This window comes from Hyperolius riggenbachi, chromosome 6, assembly GCF_040937935.1.
Source record: "Hyperolius riggenbachi isolate aHypRig1 chromosome 6, aHypRig1.pri, whole genome shotgun sequence".
In the NCBI taxonomy this organism is placed as follows: domain Eukaryota; kingdom Metazoa; phylum Chordata; class Amphibia; order Anura; family Hyperoliidae; genus Hyperolius; species Hyperolius riggenbachi.
In genome coordinates this window covers 364,392,533-364,412,878 of record NC_090651.1, presented here as the reverse complement: position 1 = coordinate 364,412,878, position 20,346 = coordinate 364,392,533, and the positions used below count along the sequence as shown (strand labels likewise).

The following is a 20,346-nucleotide window of genomic DNA, read 5'->3' as shown; positions in this document are numbered from 1 at the left end:
ATTTTAAAAATGCAAAGGAAACATGGTTTTTAAACATTAGCATTTTTCTGAGTAAAAAAAAACTCCTTACTCCGTACACACCAGACAACGTGGACTTGATTGACAGCAGCGCTCACGCAGGTGCAATAAAGGACAACCTCACAAGGTCAGCCTCTGCAGCGTAGGGGACCAAGAGCTAGCAGCTGAGAGTGGAGCTGTAATGTGGGACATTTCGGCTGCATGGGGCTAGAGGAAGTCCCGGGTAAGTAGATTTTTTATTGAGCCTGGACATTTCCGACATGTTTTATGGAGGAAGGCAAGGCATATCAGACTGCTGGTGTGCCATACTTTGCCTGACCATCTGAGACAGAAAACATGAGTGGTCTCTAGTCAAGAACTAGCCCTAGGACAAAGATATTTACATTCATGTCGGCACACCTACACTTGGAACAAGGGGTAAAAATTTAGCTTTGGGAATATATTGTAGAAGATTCCTGAATTGGGTTCTAAATTAATGACGACGTCCTAAACTATTTTATTTGCAGGGATCCAACCCACTGATTTCATAGATCTGCAAGCATGTCATGAAAAAACAATGTGAAGATATCAGAGACGCTCACCTGATAGTATCTACCATTTTCAAAACAGCCACAGTTTTCCATAGACACACAGCCTTTTCCATCAAAGAAGAAGCCATCATCGCACTCACAGCCTTCGGAGCAAGTTTCTGGGCATTTGGCGGGATCGGTAACTCCAGCACAAGTGGTGGAGCACACATCAGCGCACACTTTGTACTTGCTGTTGGCTGGGCAGGTCATGGCTGGATGTAAAAAACCAAACACAGATCATTGGTCAATTAACGCAAGTTGATTCCACTTGTTCCGTAAAAACCTTGTCCACATTTCACAAACCAACAGATTAAATGAAAAGGTGTTTCCAAAGTAGGTGTCTGATTTTGCCTGAAAGTAAACTGCTTCCAAAAAAAGGTAAGTGCAGTTGAAAAAGAAAAGCAGAGCTGGGAAAAGGAGGAACAAAAGAAAGTGCTGTTGGCAATGGAGTCAAAACTGAAAGCCTTGTTTTAAAGAGAAGACTGTGGGTGTAATATGCATAACAGAAGCAGCGTGTGTTGTACCGTGTTAGCTAGCCATCAGTAAAAACATCATGGCAGTATACAGGAACACTGAAGGAGAATGCCTTATATTCCATGCCATCACAATGCACAATTCCTTTTGGCCCGCATCTAACCGATGCCAACTTTAACCTTCAGTATGTCCTCACAATTAGTATTGGCATTCAAATTTAAGATCCTGCATTCTGAAACCATAATTATGCTAAACACTGCACTTCAGCACCCAAGCTAGTGGACAGGGTCATGGAGAGGTCACTCAAGCCATGCTTCACTGGACTCAGATGCTTCCTCCTTCTGGATTGGAAGGGAGGAAGCATTGGAGTTCCAAAGTGCAACATGGACGGCAACCCCATGACCCTGTCCACTAGTTTGGCTGCTAAAGTGTGGTGGGTCGGCATTATTTGGGTTTTCAAATGATGGTGGATCCGTAATTTGAACACCAACACTACTCACAATGCACCCAAACATATTAATGTCTAAATAAATGTAAACTTATAATAGAAATCTGGTTTTGGCAATGGCATATAGACATTTAGAAGCAATGTTTAGAACTTAATACTGTATGTATGCATGTATGTATGTATCATTTTTATTTCTATTTCTAGTGTTCTCCACTATTATGCTCAATACTATAATACTCATATTGACCTCTGCTATACTGTTTCCTCATTAGTATTACTAGTATAGTTTATATAGAATACTAGCTGATTGCCCGGCGTTGCCCGGGTATGTATTTGGCTAGTGTTGGCTCCGCCCACTTTTTCTAACCCTAACACACAATTACTCAATGACCAAGTTTGTGAGCTTTGCGGTCTTTGGAAACAATAATTTGCATTGAAATGAAAAAAATCTGATTGGCTGTTTGTGGCTCCACCCCTTTTCTGAATTTGAACCCCAGTCACCCAATGACCAACTGTAGCAGGTTTGAGGCCTGTGCCATTAACAGTGCAAGAATGGCAGCAATTAAATATTCCCCTTGAGAAGCAATAGGTGAAGTTTGATTCACTTTTGTAGGCTCCACCCACTTTTCTGAATATTTAACCCAGTCACCCAGTGACCAACTGTGCAAAGTTTGAGAACCCTACCATTAACAGTGTAAGTATGGCTGCAGTTTACATTTTCCCAGTGAAATTTGCATTTGTCTCCACCCACTAATGACGTGGAACTGCCTGTGTATGTATTTGACCGGTTTTGGCTCCGCCCACTTTTTCTAACCCTAATGCACGAACACTCAATGACCAAGTTTGTGAACTTCGGGGTCTTTGGCATCAATAATTTGTATATTCCCATAGAAATTAAACAAATCAGATTGGCTGTCTGTGGCTGCACTCCTCTCCAACATTTGAACCCCAGTCACCCAATGACCAACTATAGCAGGTTTGAGGCATCTGCTACAGCCCCGTTTCTATGGGTGTGTGATACGTGCAATCGCCCGGGGTGCTTTATTGTGCGGCAGGAGGGGGGGCGCCGGAGCGGGGGAACGGACATAATAGTTATAACTCACCTTCTTCATCCGTTCCCCGCAGTTTCAATATCTTTCCTCTCCCGGCGTCCGTCGCCTGGTAACAGCGCCCCCTGTGATGACATACCGCATGTCATCACAGGAAGCACTGTGACTAATGAGATAGATGCCGGGAAAGGAAGGACATTGAAGCAGCGCGGGTTCGGCGGAAGCAGGTGAGTTATTACTATTATGTTCGCTCCCCCCGCTCCTGCGCCCAACTCATACCGCCCATACCAACTAACCTAAACTGTGGGAACCTACCTAACTAACCTAAACTGCAGGAACCTACCTATTTATCCTACACTGCAGGAACCTACCTACCTAACTAACCTATACTGCGGGAACCTACCTAACTAACCTATACTGCGGGAACCTACCTAACTAACCTATACTGCGGGAACCTACCTAACTAACCTATACTGCGGGAACCTACCTAACTAACCTATACTGCGGGAACCTACCTAGCCAAGCTATACTGTAGGAACCTACCTAACTATCCTATACTGCGGGAACCTACCTAACTAACCTATACTGCGGGAACCTACCTAACTAACCTATACTGCGGGAACCTACCTAACTAACCTATACTGCGAGAACCTACCTAGCCAAGCTATACTGTGGGAACCTACCTAACTATCCTATACTGCGGGAACTTACCTAACTAACCTATACTGCGGGAACCTACCTAACTAACCTATACTGCGGGAACCTACCTAGCCAAGCTATACTGCGGGAACCTACCTAACTATCCTAAACTGCAGGAACCTACCTATCTAACCCATACTGGGGGGACCTACCTATCTAACCTATACTGGGGGAACCTACCTATTGAACCTATACTGGGGGAACCTACCGATCTAACCCATACTGGGGGAACCTACCTATCGAACCTATACTGCGGGAACCTACCTATCTAACCTATACTGCGGGCACCTACCTATCTAAACTATACTGGGGGCACCTACCTATCTAACCCACACTGGTGGCAACTATACGGGCTACCCTATACTGGAGGCACCAACGTAGATAACCTATAAAGCAGGCACCTACCTATCTAACCTACACTGGGGGCAACTATGCAGGCTACCCTATACTGGAGGCACCTACGTAGCTAACCTGTTCAACCTGTACTGCGGGCACCTATGCCTGGCTCCATGGGGGTGGGGTGGGGGGCGATTTTTACACCCTCGCCCTGGGTGAAATTTAGCCTAGAAACTGCTCTGATCTGCTAATACCAGTGTAAAAATGGCAGCAATTTAAATATTCCTTTTGAAAATCAACAGGTGAATTTTGACTATTTTGGCTATTTTGGCTATTATAGGCTCCACCCACTTCCCTGAATATTAATCTCAGTCACCCAGTGACCATCTTGGCAAAGTTTGAGATCCCTGCCATTAACAGTGAAGAAGGGCTGCAGTTTACATTTTCCCATTGAAATTTGTTTTTGGCTCCGCCCACTTTTTGTAAACTGGACACACAGTCACTCAATGACCATGTTTGTGAGCTTTGGGTCCTTGGCATCAATAATTTGTATTTTCCCAGTGAAATGAAACATCTGATTGGCTGTTTGTGGCTCTATCACAGGCATGGGCAAACTTGGCCCTCCAGCTGTTAAGGAACTACAAATCCCACAATGCATTTGCCTTTATGAGTCATGACTGTGGCTGTCAGACTCCTGCAATGCATTGTGGGACTTGTAGTTCCTCAACAGCTGGAGGGCCAAGTTTGCCCATGCCTCCTCTATCCCCTTTTCTGAATTTGAACCCCAGTGACCCAATGATCAACTGTACCAGGTTTGAGGCTTGTGCCATTAACAGTGCAAGAATGGCAGCAATTTTAATATTCCCTTTGAAAATCAACAGGTGAATTTTGATTGTTTTTTTTAGGCTCCACCCACTTTTCTGTATAATAATCTGTGCCATTAACAGTGCAAGAATGGCAGCAATGTAAATATTCCCCTTGAAAATCAAAAGATGAATTTTGATTGGCTGCTGTACACTCCACCCACTTTCCTAAATATTAATCCTAGTCACCCAGTGGCCAACTGTGTCAAGTTTGAGAACCCTGCCAATAACAGAATGGCTGAAATCAATCTAACAAATCTGATTGGCTGTTTGTGGCTCCACCGCCTTTAGTGAATTTGGTCCCCAGTCACCCAATTACTGACTGTATCAGGTTTGAGGCCTCTGCCATTAACAGTGTAAGAATGGTAGCAATGTAAATATTCCCCATGAAAATCAATAGCTGAATTTTGATTGGCTGTTGTAGGCTCCACCCACATTTCTGAATAATAATCCCAGGCACCCAGTGGCCAATTGTATCAAGTTTGGGAACCCTGCCATGTAAAAAATTAAGTTTCTGGCACCGCCCACTTTTTGTAACCTTGACATATAGTCACTCAATTACCAAGTTTATCAGCTTTGGGATCCTTGGTATCAATACTTTGTATATCTGATTGGCTGTTTGTGGCTCCGCCCCTTTCTGAATTTGAACCCCAGTCACCCAGTGCCCAGCTGTACCAGGTTTGAGGCATCTGCTATTAACAGTATAAGAATGGTTGCAGTTTAAATATTCCCTTTGACAATCAAAAGTTGAATTTTGATTGGCTGTTGTAGGCTCTACCCACTTCCCAAAATCTTAATCACATTCACTCAATGACCAACTGTGCAAAGTTTGACAACCCTGCCATTAACAGTGTAAGAATGGCTGCAGTTTATATTTTCCCAGTAAAATGTGTTTTTGGCTCCACCCACTTTGTGTAACCTTGTCACACAGTCACTCAATGACCAATTTTGTGAGCTTTCAGGTTCCTGGCATCAAAATTGTGTGAATGGAAGCAGTTTATCCAGCAAAGAAATCTGATTGGCTGTTTGTGGCCCCGCCCCTTTAGTGAATTTGGACCCCAGTCACCTAATGACTGACTGCAGCAAGTCTGAAGCCTCTGCCATAAACAGTGTAAGAATGGCAGCAGTTTAAATATTCCCCTTTAAACGCAATAGGTGAATTTTGATTGGCTGTTGTAGGCTCCACCCACTTTCCAAAATCTTAATCTTATTCACCCAGTGGCGAAGTGTGGCAAGTTTGAGAACCCTGCGATTAACAGTGTAAGAATGGCTGCATTTTTTCCCATTTAAAAGGAATGGCTGAATTTTGATTGGCTGTTTTATGCTCCACCCGCTTTTCCTGGATTTGTAACCTCGGTCACCAAGTGACCAACTGTGCCAAGTGTGGGGACTCTGGCTTGATTACTGTGAGAATGGCAGCCTTTTACATTTTTTCCATTGACTTGAATGGGTGGAATCTGATTTGCTGTTTGTAGCTCCGCCCAGGTGGGCAGGGGGGCCGCGAGACCCCCAGAACCTATCATCCCAGGTAGTAAGGAACCTGTATACCAAGTTTCGTTCAAATCGGTCAAGGGGTTTTCGAGTGATCGCGGCACATACACACACACACACACACATACACACACACACACACACACACACACATACATCCGATTTTATATATATAGATTACTGTTCTAGTTGATTTATAAAAAAGAGTCAACATATGGATAATATGCATGGATAATGGTTTGGAATGTAAAATCCAAAAATACTTACGACAGAAAGAGTCGGTTCTCCATGGCTGGACATTAACACCGGCTGCTTGGCATGCAGCAACATAGCTGTGAATACTCTGGCAAAGGATGCTTCCATCACCAGTTCCTGCGCACAGATCGTAGACACAGTTGTTGAAGTAAGTATCAGGACTGATCACACCATAGCAAGCACTCAGCGGGCCACCAGCCTTCTTCAGGAAGCCACAGTAGATCTCCGTCTTGAAGATATCTTTCTTCCTGTCATCACATGATGGACATGGCTTGCCACTGCCACCACAGCCATCGTCACAGCTGACGCCAGGGATCTGGACTTTCCATGCAGCTCCAAATGTAGTGGCATCTGTGATCACCCTCATATCGGGAAGCTGGAATTCATCTTTTCTATCACCGTTGTAGTTGCCGCACAAGCCACCCAACTGGCCCTTGTAGTTTCCTGGGACTGTGACTATCACATGGTAGACAAGGTCATAATTGACTTGAACGCCAAAGTCGGTGTCAATGATCACTCTTGCGCCATGCTGATAGGCCCGGATTTTGCCATTCTCCAAGTTTACTGGGAGGTTATTGTAGACTTCATTGATCTGTTGGGAAAGACAATATATCATTTTCAGGCAATATTAGATAATGTATGGAGGTTTTCATTAGGTTATTGAACATTAGAGTCAGGACTTAAGGCATTTTAATGTATCTGTACTGAAAGTATTTACAGTTCATATCATCTCTATTTGGGTTTCTTAACCCCAGAGACCAAAATATAGGGGGAAAAAAAAAACTTAAATTTCAACCTTTCACATGTTGTTATAGGAGGCTTATGATGCCCAAATCAGTGTTTGTTTTTTTATTTTGACATTTTAGTAACTTTTGGGGAGGAGGTTGTAAAATTGCAACGCTGGGCCTGTAGGGTAGCAGAATTTCAATAGTATCATACATACATACATACATACACATATATACATATACACACCAGGCACTCCTGTTTCCTCCCACATCCCAAAAACATACAGATAGGTTAATTGGCTCCCCCCCCTAAATTGTCCCTAGACTACATACACTACACAATAGACATATGACTATTGTAGGGACTAGATTGTGAGCTCCTCCAAAGGGACAGTTAGCGACAAGACTATATACTCTGTACGCTGCAGAAGATGTCGGCGCTATATACATTCTAAATAATAATAATACATTTTTATATATACAGTGGCTTGCAAATGTATTCTCCCCCCTTGAAGTTTTCCACATTTTGTCACATTACTGCCACAAACATGATTCAATTTTATTGGAATTTCACGTGAAAGACCAGTACAAAGTGGTGTACACGTGAGAAGTGGAACGAAAATCATACAGGATTCCAAACATTTTTTTACAAATCAATAACTGCAAAGTGGGGTGTGCATAATTATTCAGCCCCCTTTGGTCTGAGTGCAGTCAGTTGCCCATACACATTGCCTGATAAGTGCTAATGACTAAATAGAGTGCACCTGTGTGTAATCTAATGTCAGTACAAATACAGCTGCTCTGTGACGGCCTCAGAGGTTGTCTAAGAGAATCTTGGGAGCAACAACACCGTAAAGTCCAAAGAACACACAAGACAGGTCAGGGATCAAGTTATTGAGAAATTTAAAGCAGGCGTAGGCTACAAAAAGATTTCCAAAGCCTTGAACATCCCAAGGAGCACTGTTCAAGCGATCATTCAGAAATGGAAGGAGTATGGCACAACTGTAAACCTACCAAGACAAGGCCATCCACCTAAACTCACAGGCCTAACAAGGAGAGCGCTGATCAGAAATGTAGTCAAGAGTCCCATGGTGACTCTGGACGAGCTGCAGAGATCTACAGCTCAGGTGGGAGACTCTGTCCATAGGACAACTATTAGTCATGCACTGTACAAAGTTGGCCTTTATGGAAGAGTGGCAAGAAGAAGGGCATGGTTAACAGAAAGCATAAGAAGTCCCGTTTGCAGTTTGCCACAAACCATGTGGGAGACACAGCAACCATGTGGAAGAAGGTGCTCTGGTCAGATGAGACCAAAATGGAACTTTTTGGCCAAAATGCAAAATGCTATGTGTGGCAGAAAACTAACACTGCACATCACTCTGAACACACCATCCCCACTGTCAAATATGGTGGTGGCAGCATCATGCTTGGGGGGCGCATCTCTTTAGCAGTGCCAGTGAAGCTGGTCAGAGTTGATGGGAAGATGGATGGAGCCAAATACAGGGCAAACTTGGAAGAAAACCTCTTGGAGACTGCAAAAGACTTGACTGGGGCGGAGGTTCACCTTTCAGCAGGACAATGACCCTACACATAAAGCCAGGGCAACAATGGAATGGTTTAAAACAAAACATATCTATGTGTTAGAATGGCCCAGTCAAAGTCCAGATCTAAATCCAATCGAGAATCTGTGGCAAGATCTGAAAACTGCTGTTCACAAACACTGTCCATCTAATCTGACTGAGCTGGAGCTGTTTTGCAAAGAAGAATGGGCAAGGATTTCAGTCTCTAGATGTGCAAAGCTGGTAGAGACATACCCTAAAAGACTGGCAGCTGTAATTGCAGCAAAAGGTGGTTCTACAAAGTATTGACTCAGGGTGCCGAATAATTACGCACACCCCACTTTGTAGTTATTTATTTGTAAAAAATGTTTGGAATGATGTATGAGTTTCGATCCACTTCTCACATGTACACCACTTTGTATTGGTCTTTCACGTGGAATTCCAATAAAATTGATGCAGGTTTGTGGCAGCAATGTGACAAAATGTGGAAAACTTCAAGGGGGCCGAATACTTTTGCACCTATATATATATATATAGATAGATTTATTTTTTTACACTTTTTTGGGGGGAGGGGGAGGGTGGGCATTTCCTAAACCTTCCCCTCTCTACCTGCCCACACCAAAAAAAAAGAAAAAAAAAAAAAAAAAAAAAAAAGGGAACAACCGCCTTCTTCGAACCACATGAATCCTAAGCAATTGTGTGCTGTGGCGACATAATATTCATGGTGTAGCCTACCACAGTGCCATTTAGGAGCAGACATGCCACATCCTGTCACTCATACTACACATACATTTACATCTTTAATGAGCTGGGAAGCGGAAGCCATGACAACCCAATAGCTTCTGATCAGTTCCATGACAGCTGTAAGTAACACAGCTATTAGCCAATAGTTTGGCAGCAATTTACCTTGAAGACTTTTGCTTCCTGGGTAAGAAAACATTTCCATGTTAGGAGAAAGGTATGCCTGCCCCTTCTTGACTGCTTTGCCCTGATGATTATTAAGGATCAAGTCAGGCTTCATAGGAGGCATAAGATTTTAACTTGGGGCCAGGTTTTAATTTTTTTTTCATATTTTTTGGGTCTGAAAATTTATACAGTAGATCAGTATATTAAAGGAAACCTGTAAGGAGTTTAAAACAAAGTTTTACTTACCTGGAGCTTCAGACAGCCCCCTCCTTGTGCCATCCTAGAACGACCCTCAAGTCCCCCGCCATGGCTCACTTGCTCTTTCGCCGACTTGCAAATCGACGCCCGCTTCTTTCCAATCGACGGGAGCATCCTGCACAGGCGCAGTACAAGCAAACAATATACTGCGCAGGACACTGCCAACAACGGGAGCGTGAATGATAATGCACGCGCTTTGGACGTCAACTTGCAAGTTGGCGAAAGAGAACGTGAACTGCAGCAGGGGACCAGAGGATCGTTCCAGGACGTTGTCAGCACAGGGCAGCTGCAAGAAGCCCTCGGTAAGCATATTTTTTTTTCTTTCTTTTTTTTCTTTTTAACTCATTGCAGGTTTCCTTTAAAATTCAAGAACATTCACAAAATCCCAGGAGTCTAAATTGCCAGTGGCAATACGAAGTTGCAGAAACTTAAAGTGAACTCGAGGTGAGAGGGATAAGGAGGCTGTCATATTTACCATATATTTTTTTAACCACAATAGAAATTATAATATATATATATATATATATATATATATATATATATATATATATATATATATATATATATATATATATATATATATATATATATATATATATATATATATATATATATATATATATATATATATATATATATATATATATATACATATATATATATATACACATATACATATACATATATATATATATATATATATATATGCACACATATATACATACATGCATATACATATACATATAGTAGTAAAGCACACATGTAGTAAAGCACTTGCGAGTATCTGAGAGCTACTTACACCTGAGAGCTATACTTACACCCGATACATACACCGGATGATGGCTGTATATTTACTACTAGCCGTCCCGCGTCATAGCATACGCCGCATCTTCTATCTATCTAATAGAGTACGTGCCTCAACCTTGAAGCAAGAAGAATAAAGGTGGGTACACACATCAGATAAAAGTCTTTGGAAAAATGAAAGATCACAGACCAATTTTACCCCCTTCCATGTAGTATCAGAGCCACACCTACACAGTCTATTCTATTGAGCTGCACTCCCCATTAGATAGAAATATTTGCAAGATGCTGCACACAAAGTTGCTGTACACATTCAAAAGATCATTATCTGCAAAAGATCCGTTCCTGCAAAAGATCAATACCTACAAAATACATTCATAGTCTATATTTCCATGCGGATTATTGTGGACATTTTTCCGCATAAGGGCATAAGCATCCGCATACAATGAATTTTCGATGCTGGTCGAAAACACAAATATTTCTGAAGATTTTCGTGAAAATTCGCCAAAAAACGAAAACAGGATTTTCGATGCGAAAATGACTTAGGCGAAAATTTGCAAGCAACACTGCTACATGCTACATTAGCACTATCCAGGAGCGCCACAGGGAGGGACCGCGGGAACCACAGCGGCACCCCGGAGGGGGAGGCTGGGTGCCGCAGGCGACCCCCCCCAAGCGTGGCCAGCGCCAGGGAGAGCCGTCTGCACCCACCTCCCAATATTAAAAACAGGCACTTACCCTAACGTCCATTGCGTTCTGCTACATGCGCATTAATTTTCTCATGGAAAGCATTTTTTGCAGTTTGTATCCTTTGGAGGCAGGTGGTGGATGGCTTGCTCCGGTGGTGTGAGCCCTGGAGTGAGTTGTCTGCACCTGTCCTCCCCCCCCCCCCTTCCCCCCGGAGTGCTGTATGTGAGCCAGCCCTGAGCTCTAAAGCTCGGGGTGACCCATGCTTCACTCCTTTCTCATGTGGTGCCCCCAAGTTAATGCGCATGTAGCAGAACGCAATGGACGTTAAGGTAAGTGCCTGTTTTTAATATTGGGAGGTGGGTGTGGACGGCTCTCCCCGACGCTGGCCACGCTTGGGGGGAGTCGCCTGCGCCTCCCCCTCCGGGGTGTCGCTGTGGTTCCCAGGCAGTGAGAGAGCCTGGGACCCTGTGGTCCCCCCGGTTGTATAAAAGGGGGGCATTGGAAATCCTCCCCGTGGCGCTCCTGGATAGTGCTAATGTAGCATGTAGCAGTGTTGCTTGCGAATTTTCGCCTCGAAAATCCCGTTTTCGTTTTTTGGCGAATTTTTTAACGAAAATCTTCAGAAATATTTGCGTTTTCGACCAGCATCGAAAATTCATTGTATGCGGATGCTTATGCCCTTATGCGGAAAAATGTCCACAATAATCCGCATGGAAATTCAATCTTTGCGGACGTTTATATGGAAAAATGCCCGCAATAATGCGCAAGGAACTTCTCTGAATGCGGGCGCTAATGCCCTTATGTGGAAAATGTCCGCAATCATACGCAAGTAATGCGAAAATGACTGGCCTTAGGCGAAAATTAACGTGAAAAAATTAGATGGAAAATTTGCCTGTCAAAACGAAATTAGGCGAAAATTCGGTAAAAATTTATCGAAACAAATTTTTGCATTTTCGCTCATCACTGGCATGTAGCAGGGCGACTGCTTTGCAGTATTGGTTTTTTGACCCTGCATAGTTTGGCATGCAAAAGCAAATGCATATTTGCATGAGCATTGCCTCATGAATAGCCAATTAGGCCAGATTTGCAAAGCCAGACTTGCTAGGGTAGGCCTCTTTTCCACGGACAGTTGATAGGCAGTAACATGCCTCTCAAACTCTTACAACTGCTCACTACTGCCTGGTAACAGCTTGCTGCTGCCTGGAAACTGCTTGTTGCTGCCTGGTATCTGCTCACTGCTGCCTGGTAACTGCTCGCTGCTGCCTGGTAACTGCTCGCTGCTGCCTGGTAACTGCTTGCTGCTGCCTGGTAACTGCTTACTGCTGCCTGGTAACTGCTTGCTGAGCACACAGCTCAACAGTCCGTGGAAAAGAAGCCTAAAACTTGGTGATTGACCACGCATACATTTTCTCATGCAAAGTACTTCTTCTTCTTGCTCGAAGGTTGAGGCACTTACTCTATTATATATATAGATCTTTGTGAATTAAACTGAAAATTGAAAATCTTCACTGCTGGTCAACTACTTGATTGGATACCCCTTTAACCACTTAAGTACCAGTGGTCTCTGTCCCATTAACCTGACTGGCGGTCTATTAAAACCGCCATGATTTTTTAAATCATGTAGCTAGCCTAGCGCTAGCTACATGATGGCTGCTGTGCAGCGGCATCCCCACTCCCCTTCTGATCGCCTCCGGCGATCAGAGCACACAGGAAATCCCGTTCAGAACAGGATTTCCTGTTTGGCTTCCCCCGTCGCCATGGCGACTATCGGGATGACGTCATCAATGTCATCCACGTCATTGCGTCGGAGGAAGTCCCGATCCACCCCCGGTGATTGGCCAATCACCCCCGGTGATTGGCCAGGCTGAGCAAGGGGTCGGGGGGTGGCGCGTAGCGGCGAATCGGCGCTGAGCGGCATAGATCGTGTAGTACACGCGGCTAACAAAGTGCTAGCTGCGTGTAACCAAAAAAATAAATTGTACAAATCGGCCCACCAGGGCCTGAGAAATCCTCCGCGGCGGCTTAGCCCGAGCTCAGCTCCGGCTTACCGCTGAGGAGGTTAAGGACCAGAGACCGCTGGTACCAGAAACGGCAGAACACCAGTGAATCGCCGCACATACCCACCGCAACAGTCATCCAGGCCGCACACTGGGAACCTCAGCCACTCACTCTGCTGTCTTTATGACAGCAGAGTTCCTGTGAGCCAGTCAGGAGAAGATTTTATTGGCTCCTGACCCTGTCTATCAATGTAAGCCAATGGGAGTTGCTTACGTTGATTGACAGGGTCAGGAGCCAATGAAATTGACTCCTGACCCGCTCACAGTGCTCTGGCGTTATAGAGACGGCAGAGCGAGTGAGCAGTGGCGGGGAGACAGCAGCAAGATCATTGGGATCGACGAAAGTGGTGAGAATGCTTAACGCCGGTTAATTGCCCTGGCAGCCAGATAGCCATCAAAACAGGGCGTAGATTTCAATTAGCGTCATCCTTAAGTGGTTATGCAATATTGGTTGCCTGGCAGCCCTTATGATCCTCTACCTCTAATACTTTTAGCCATAGACCCTGAACAAGCATACAGCAGATCAGGTGTTTCTGACAATATTGTCCAAACTGACTGGATTAGCTGCATGCTTGTTTCAGGTGTGTAATTCAGATACTACTGCAGCCAAAAGGAGATCAGCAGCAATGCCAGGCAACTGGTATGGTTTAAAAATAAATAAATATGCTAGCCTCCATAACACTCTCACCTCAGGTTCACTTTAAAGGGATACTGTAGGGGGGGAAAATGAGTTGAACTTACCCGGGGCTTCTAATGGTCCCCCGCAGACATCCTGTGCCCGCGCAGCCACTCCCTTAATGCCCAGGCCCCGCCTCCCGTTCACTTCTGGAATTTCAGACTTTAAAGTCTGAAAACCACTGCACCTGCGTTGCCGTGTCCTCGATCCCGCTGATGTCACCAGGAGCGTACTACGCAGGCCTAGTATGGTCTGTGTCTGCGCAGTACGCTCCTGGTGACATTAGCGGGAACAAGGACACAGCAATGCGGGCACAGTGGTTTTCAGACTTTAAAGTCTGAAATTCTAGAACTGAACTGGAGGCGGGGCCAGAGCATCGGTGAGTGGCTGCGTAGGCACAGGATGCCTGCAGGGGACCATTAGAAGCCCCGGGTAAGTTTAACTCATTTTCCCCCGACCCCCCTACAGAATCCCTTTAAGGAACAGAGACGATTCTGCCAGGGAAGCACTTTGGAGACATGATCCATGTCCTTTATCTGCCCTTAGCATAACTTATATATGGACACTTTGCAAATCAGGGCTTACCTTTATTTGACCTCGGACATTGTACTCAAGAATGAGATTATAGTCGTAGACCTGGAAAGCCACCAGCTTGGTGACAGCCACCAGTCCATTGCCCCATTTTTCATTTCTCACATTGATAGCAAATTGTACAAGGTTTTCATTTTTAGTTATGGTCTTGGTCAGTGTGTAGGTGCACGTGCCCTGGAAGTCGAAAGCCAAACCATCAAAGGACATGTAGTGTGGATCACCCGCTGCAGAGCACTGTGCAGAGCCTACTGGTTGACATTTCTGGACTCCATCAACCACTTTGCATTCTTCGTTGGTTCCACAGGTGAAAGCCTTGCAGTCTACAGCTCCGCTGGCTGTACATGTACATTTCTGGTTGCAGAGACCACTCGGGTAAAACACTTCATTTAGCTGGTAGTATTTGTCGTTATATCTGCAGCCGCACTGGGAAATAGAGACACAGTCTCCTCCGCTGAGGATAAAGCCGTCATCACACTGGCACCCTTCAGAACACACCGGGTTGCATCCCAATGGGGGTGAGAGGGAGAAGCAAGTTGGAGTGCATCCAGAAGCACATGTTTCATAGTGACTGTTCTTTGGACAAACTGGACCTAAGAGGGACACAATAAGACAATTACTGTTGTAATTTTTTCCTGTGTAAGTTGGTAAGTCATCATTCAAACGAGGTTTAAACTCATGTTCCCATAAAGGCACTGTAGGCTCATGCTGGATGGTGGAAAGGTGGCTCACTCCCCTTTTTGAGTGCCTCCATCCCTCCAACCCTATGCAGAGTCCCAGGCAGGGCGTAAATGATAAGTTACTCACCTGGGTCTTGGTATTTAACTGATGAGATTTTCCTTCAGTCGGGGGCACCTCTAGGTACCTAATACTTGGAGAAAACAAACTACTTAAAACTGAGGGTACCCCTGGCTACCTGTTAAGGGGCACCTGGGGCTACCTACGCCAGGCATGGAAAGTAGGGAAGAGGTGACAACTTGGCTAGCCAGGACATGTGTGGTGTGAACAGGTGGGGGTTTGTAGGTTTGTGGAGGATGAAGTCTAGGGTGCCATAACACGTGTACCTATAGGCTTCTGTGATGCAAGTCAAAAAGATATGCACCCGTATCAATACATTAACGTGAGATTCTCTAGGAAAACTAGAGCAGAACATTTTCCCAAAAAGCTCTCCGCTTGCCCATTAAATAGAAAATCAGTTTGCACATTATTTCAAACACGAATTATTGGGTGATTACCCAACAGGCTGCAAACTATCATTTTCTACAACCTTGGCACTTAAAGGACAACTGAAGGGATGTGAAGGCTGTCATATTTAGTTCATTTCAAGCAATACCAGTTGCCTGATTATTCTGCTAATCCTCTGCTTCTAATACTTTTAGCCACAGCCCCTGAACAAGCATGCAGCAGATCAGGTGTTTGACATTATTGTCAAATCTGACAAGATTAGCTGCATGCTCGTTTCTGGTGATTCAGACACTTCTGCAGCCAAATAGATCAGCAGAGCTGCCAGGCAATTGGTTGTTTTAAAGGAAGTAAATATGGCAGGTCATTAGAGATTTACATGTTAGGAGAATTTGGTAAAAAAAAAAATAAGATTGTAAATTTAACATTTCAAAATCTTGTTTTTCTGTTACATGCATGCTCCTGTGACCGCTGCCATTCTCCTTGGCCTTTATGGTGGGAGGATCATCATAAATGTAACTATTACTTGTGAATGTGCCTCTTGCGGCAGTAAATGGGTAGGGACATGTTCTCGACTGCAAGGGTTCCTGACCATCTGCTATCAAAGAAGACTGCAGCCCAGTTCCTTAACATCTGCTTCTCCTTTATCCACTTTGGTACCAGCAGTCTCTGAACGCTTAGGGCTCGTTTCCACTTTTTTTGCGAATCTGCATGCGTCCAACGCATGCAGATCCGCACATGTAATACAAGTGGATGGGCCTGTTTCCACTGTAGCGTTGTTGAGGTGCGTTTTTTTCAGCGTGAAAAAAATGCACAAAAGAGCCAACGATTTTGCCTGCGTCGGGAATCCGTGCGAATCGCAGCTAATGTATTTAATAGTAAAAACGCATGCGTTTGTTACATGCGTTTTTACCCGCGATTTCGCGTGCGATTTCGCACCTTTTTCAATTTTATTTAGCCCTGGCAGTGTCATGGTTAATTTCGCATGGCACCCTGCCATGCGAAATCGCAGGCGAAATCGCGGGTAAAAACGCATGTGGAAACGCATCCGCATGCGTTTTTACAAGCGTCGGAATGCGGCCGAAATCGCGTCGCAACAGTGGGAACGAGCCCTTATAGTGGATCCGAGATAAAAACTTGTACTCATTGCATATTGGTGTTCCTTTCATATAGTTTATAGGGCATTCCTCAAGCCAAATACCTTTTTTTTATGTTCTAATACTCTAGTTCCCTATGAACTAAACAAGCCTCGCACACAGCTTTTTCAGAGTGCCTAGGCACTCTGAGCCTTAAAGAGGAACTCCAGTGAAAATAATGCAATAAAAAAGTGCTTCATTTTTACAATAATTATGTATAAATGATTTAGTCAGTGTTTGCCCATTGTAAAATCTTTCCTCTCCCCGATTTACACTCTGACATTTATTACATGGTGACATTTTTATTGTGGGCAGGTTATGTAGCTGCTGCTAGCTGTTTTGGCTGTTAGAGACAGCTGTAAACAGCTAATTCCTGTCTGTGAGCCTTGTTACATTGTAACAAACTGCCAAAAGTACCGCGGTCCCAGAGCTTCTTGTGGGAGGGGTTTCAGCACAAAATCAGTCATACAGCGCCCCCTGATGGTCTGTTTGTGAAAAGCAATATATTTCTCATGTAAAAGGGGGTATCAGCTACTGATTGGGATAAATTTTAAATCTTGGTTGGAGTTTCTCTTTAAGGTGGCCACTAACTGTCCAATTTCTAGTGAAAAATTGTTAAAGCGATCAAAAATTCTGATCGGATTGGTTGTAAATAACCTCCGATGATCAACACAATCGATTATGAATGAGTGAAAAAAATGTCGTCCGAATGAATTTTCGTTGAACCAAAATTTGGATTTTCTTGTTGGTTGTGACAGCTAGGAAGCAAAGATTGGTTCGTTGATGGTGTAGTGAATGATGTATTACAATATTTCACTTCCGATCAGAATTTCTGATCGCTCAAACGATTTTTCGCTAGGAATTGAATCATTAGTGGCCACCTTAAGTAGCAAGGGCTTATGGGAGCTCTTTCTGGGCAGGAGGAGGAGGAGGTTACTAGCCAGAGATTTCAGCGATAGAGGGGAGGAGGGAGGAAGGAAGAGAGGGGAGTGAAGTTTTCACAGGCTGAGGGCTGGAGAAGCAGCAGCTTGTCTGTGTGTAATGTGACAAACAGAACATGGCCGCTGTCATTGTTTCACAGGAATAAATAATCAAACTGATGAAGCTGTTTGCAGCTAGATTTGCTGTGTAAACTCTCTAAACTTTAGATAAGATCTATAGACAAGTTACTTGTCATAGTTAGTTTTTCCATCTCAGATCCGCTTTAATGATCAATAATTACTAGTACGAAAAACGGGCCTGCTGACATCAAGCCTCATGGTTCCACCGCTACCACCGATTGTGCAGCTTTCTCACTGCTGAAGCTCACTCGCTCTGCAGTCTCTATAACAGTAGAGCTCTGTGAGCCGGTCAGGAGCCAATTTGATTGGCTCCTGACCAGCGCATGGAGCTCTGCCGTCATTCCGACAGTTGAGTTGCAACAGCAGGAGAATGGTGCAATTGATGTTAGCGGCGGTTCCGTGCGGTAATTTAAGTCTATGCCCTGGCAGGAATAAACAGCCATAAACATTACGTAGATTTCTTTCGTAGATTTTTTTACATGCATTTTTTGAACTTTAAAATAAATCTAATCAAAACAAAAAAAAACTAGAACTGGCGATAACTACAGTAGCTTATCACTGCCATGCTGCCCTCCTCTCTTCTGATATAAAGTGTGCAATCACAAATTTTGCAAACATGAAAACTCTATCACTATGGAGAGCTGGCTCATTCTCACCACGTAATAAGGGGACATAGAGAAAGGATCTAACAGTCATTAAAAAGTTATAGTCTTAACTTACTGCAAAAGTTGTTGCTTCTCCATGGGTAAATGGTGGCTCCAGCCTCTTGACATAATTTGGCGTAGCTGGCAATAACTTTGCAAATAACATCTTGCTTCCCTTCATAGAAGCAAACATCGTACACACAACTCTTAAAGTAATTTTGTGGATCAATCTTTGCAAAGCATTCACGGAAGGGTCCAGTTTTATCTTGGAGTATTCCACAGCCTTGTTTGTTACCAATTTGTCTCAGCTCTAGTTCAGCTAGTTTGGAACAGTCACCCTTGTCCTCCTCGTAGCAGCCTGGCACGTTTTGCACCTTCCAGCTATTTCCAAAGACAACTGGCTTGGTAGCTTGAACGTTGTTCTTCATCAGGAAATCATTGTTTTTATCACCATCAAAGTTCCCGCAAAGACCACAAACCGCACCAGCATAGGTACTTGGAATTGTGACAGCGATGTGACTGTCCCAGTTGAAGGCCACACGCAGACCGAAACTAGTTTGAATAATAGCATGGGAGCCATCTTTATAGATAGAAAGCTTGCCATTGTCAACAATGAAAGGCAAGTTGGTCAATAGTCCACCCAGCTGTAAGTTAAAATAACATTGGAATGTAAATTATATCAGCAATACGCCACTCGTGGTAGAAATGTTACTTATAATTAAATATGACACACAAGACAGTCAAAAGCAGGAAAAATGGATACGAGGTACGCCTGGTAATTTGGGAACCACTATAGACTGCTGTATGCAAGAGATTGCCTATAGTATAGGCACACTTTGGGTATCAGCATTAAAGCAATAATAGGCACCCGCTATCATATAGCCAAGCATTGGGGGGGGGGGGGGGGTAATTTACGCTCAGCGATACTGAAATGGTTTGAGGACCACAGGCTTAAACCCCTCTAGTGACCAGTGCTCTGCAGTTTTAACAATTACTCAGTCATACAACTTCATACACAAATTAATCTTGCCTCCTTTTCTTGCCACCACAGAGCTTTCTGCTGGTGGCATCTGTTTGCTGCTGCAAGGTCAGTTTTATTTATTTATTAAGTTGTTGTTTTTTTTTTATAAAAGTTTTTTTTCCTGCTCTCCCAAACTCCCCTTCCCCCACGAGATCCAATAGCGTGATCACCGCTTATATTCATCAACCTATGAGTGGGATCGGCTTATGAGCCAATCCAGGGGACAGGCAAGTAACAGGCCTGTCCCCAGTACAGGGCTGCACTAAATCTAAGGCTGTACAAAAGAAAAAAAAAAATCTGCCGTATCGGTGTATAACCGCCTGTCAGCCGCCGCGAACGTGAGATGGCAGGTTTATCTGGGAGCGGAGCTCTGTCATTCAGCGGGGATGTGTGCACAATTCTCGCTAATCTCCGTCCCCAGGACTTGATGCCAACTGGTGTTAGGCAGTCCTGGGGGAACCACCTTTCCAACGGCGATCGGCGTTAGGCGGTTGGGAAGGGTTTTACATCAAAGGTATTTGACTTTATTATTGCCGAGTGCTGGGGTGAAATCTAGGCAGCAGGGAATCAGAATAGGCCTTTAGACTTTAAATGTTGTAGGCGATGAGGGTTAGGGTTTGTAATATACTGTATATTATATATTATACAGTTAACATTCTCAGTAGGTGAGGAAGTCGGTGTTAAAAGTGACAAGTGCATCAGTTGGTAAGAGTAGATGAAGGAGGTTAGTGTGAGAATATGGTTACCTTGAGGCAGGGAACACACTTGACAGTTTTCGTGCGCGTTTTCTGCACAAAAAAACTGAGAACTCCTGTTAATCAATGCGCTAGTACACAC

The 20,346-nt window shown here is 44.1% G+C and overlaps 1 protein-coding gene across 1 annotated transcript in view; it reads right to left on the bottom strand.

Annotated features, from left to right (window-relative positions):
• The window catches only part of LOC137521913 (IgGFc-binding protein-like), a 79,414-nt gene that overhangs the window by 23,451 nt on the left and 35,617 nt on the right, over nucleotides 1-20,346 (bottom strand). Inside the window, exons 6-9 of the mRNA XM_068241790.1 lie at nucleotides 18,565-19,132; nucleotides 14,463-15,058; nucleotides 6,215-6,794; nucleotides 600-799 (exon numbers count right to left, since the gene is read on the bottom strand). Of these exons, the coding sequence (XP_068097891.1) occupies nucleotides 600-799; nucleotides 6,215-6,794; nucleotides 14,463-15,058; nucleotides 18,565-19,132 (1,944 nt within the window). The remainder of the gene's footprint in view (nucleotides 1-599; nucleotides 800-6,214; nucleotides 6,795-14,462; nucleotides 15,059-18,564; nucleotides 19,133-20,346) is intronic.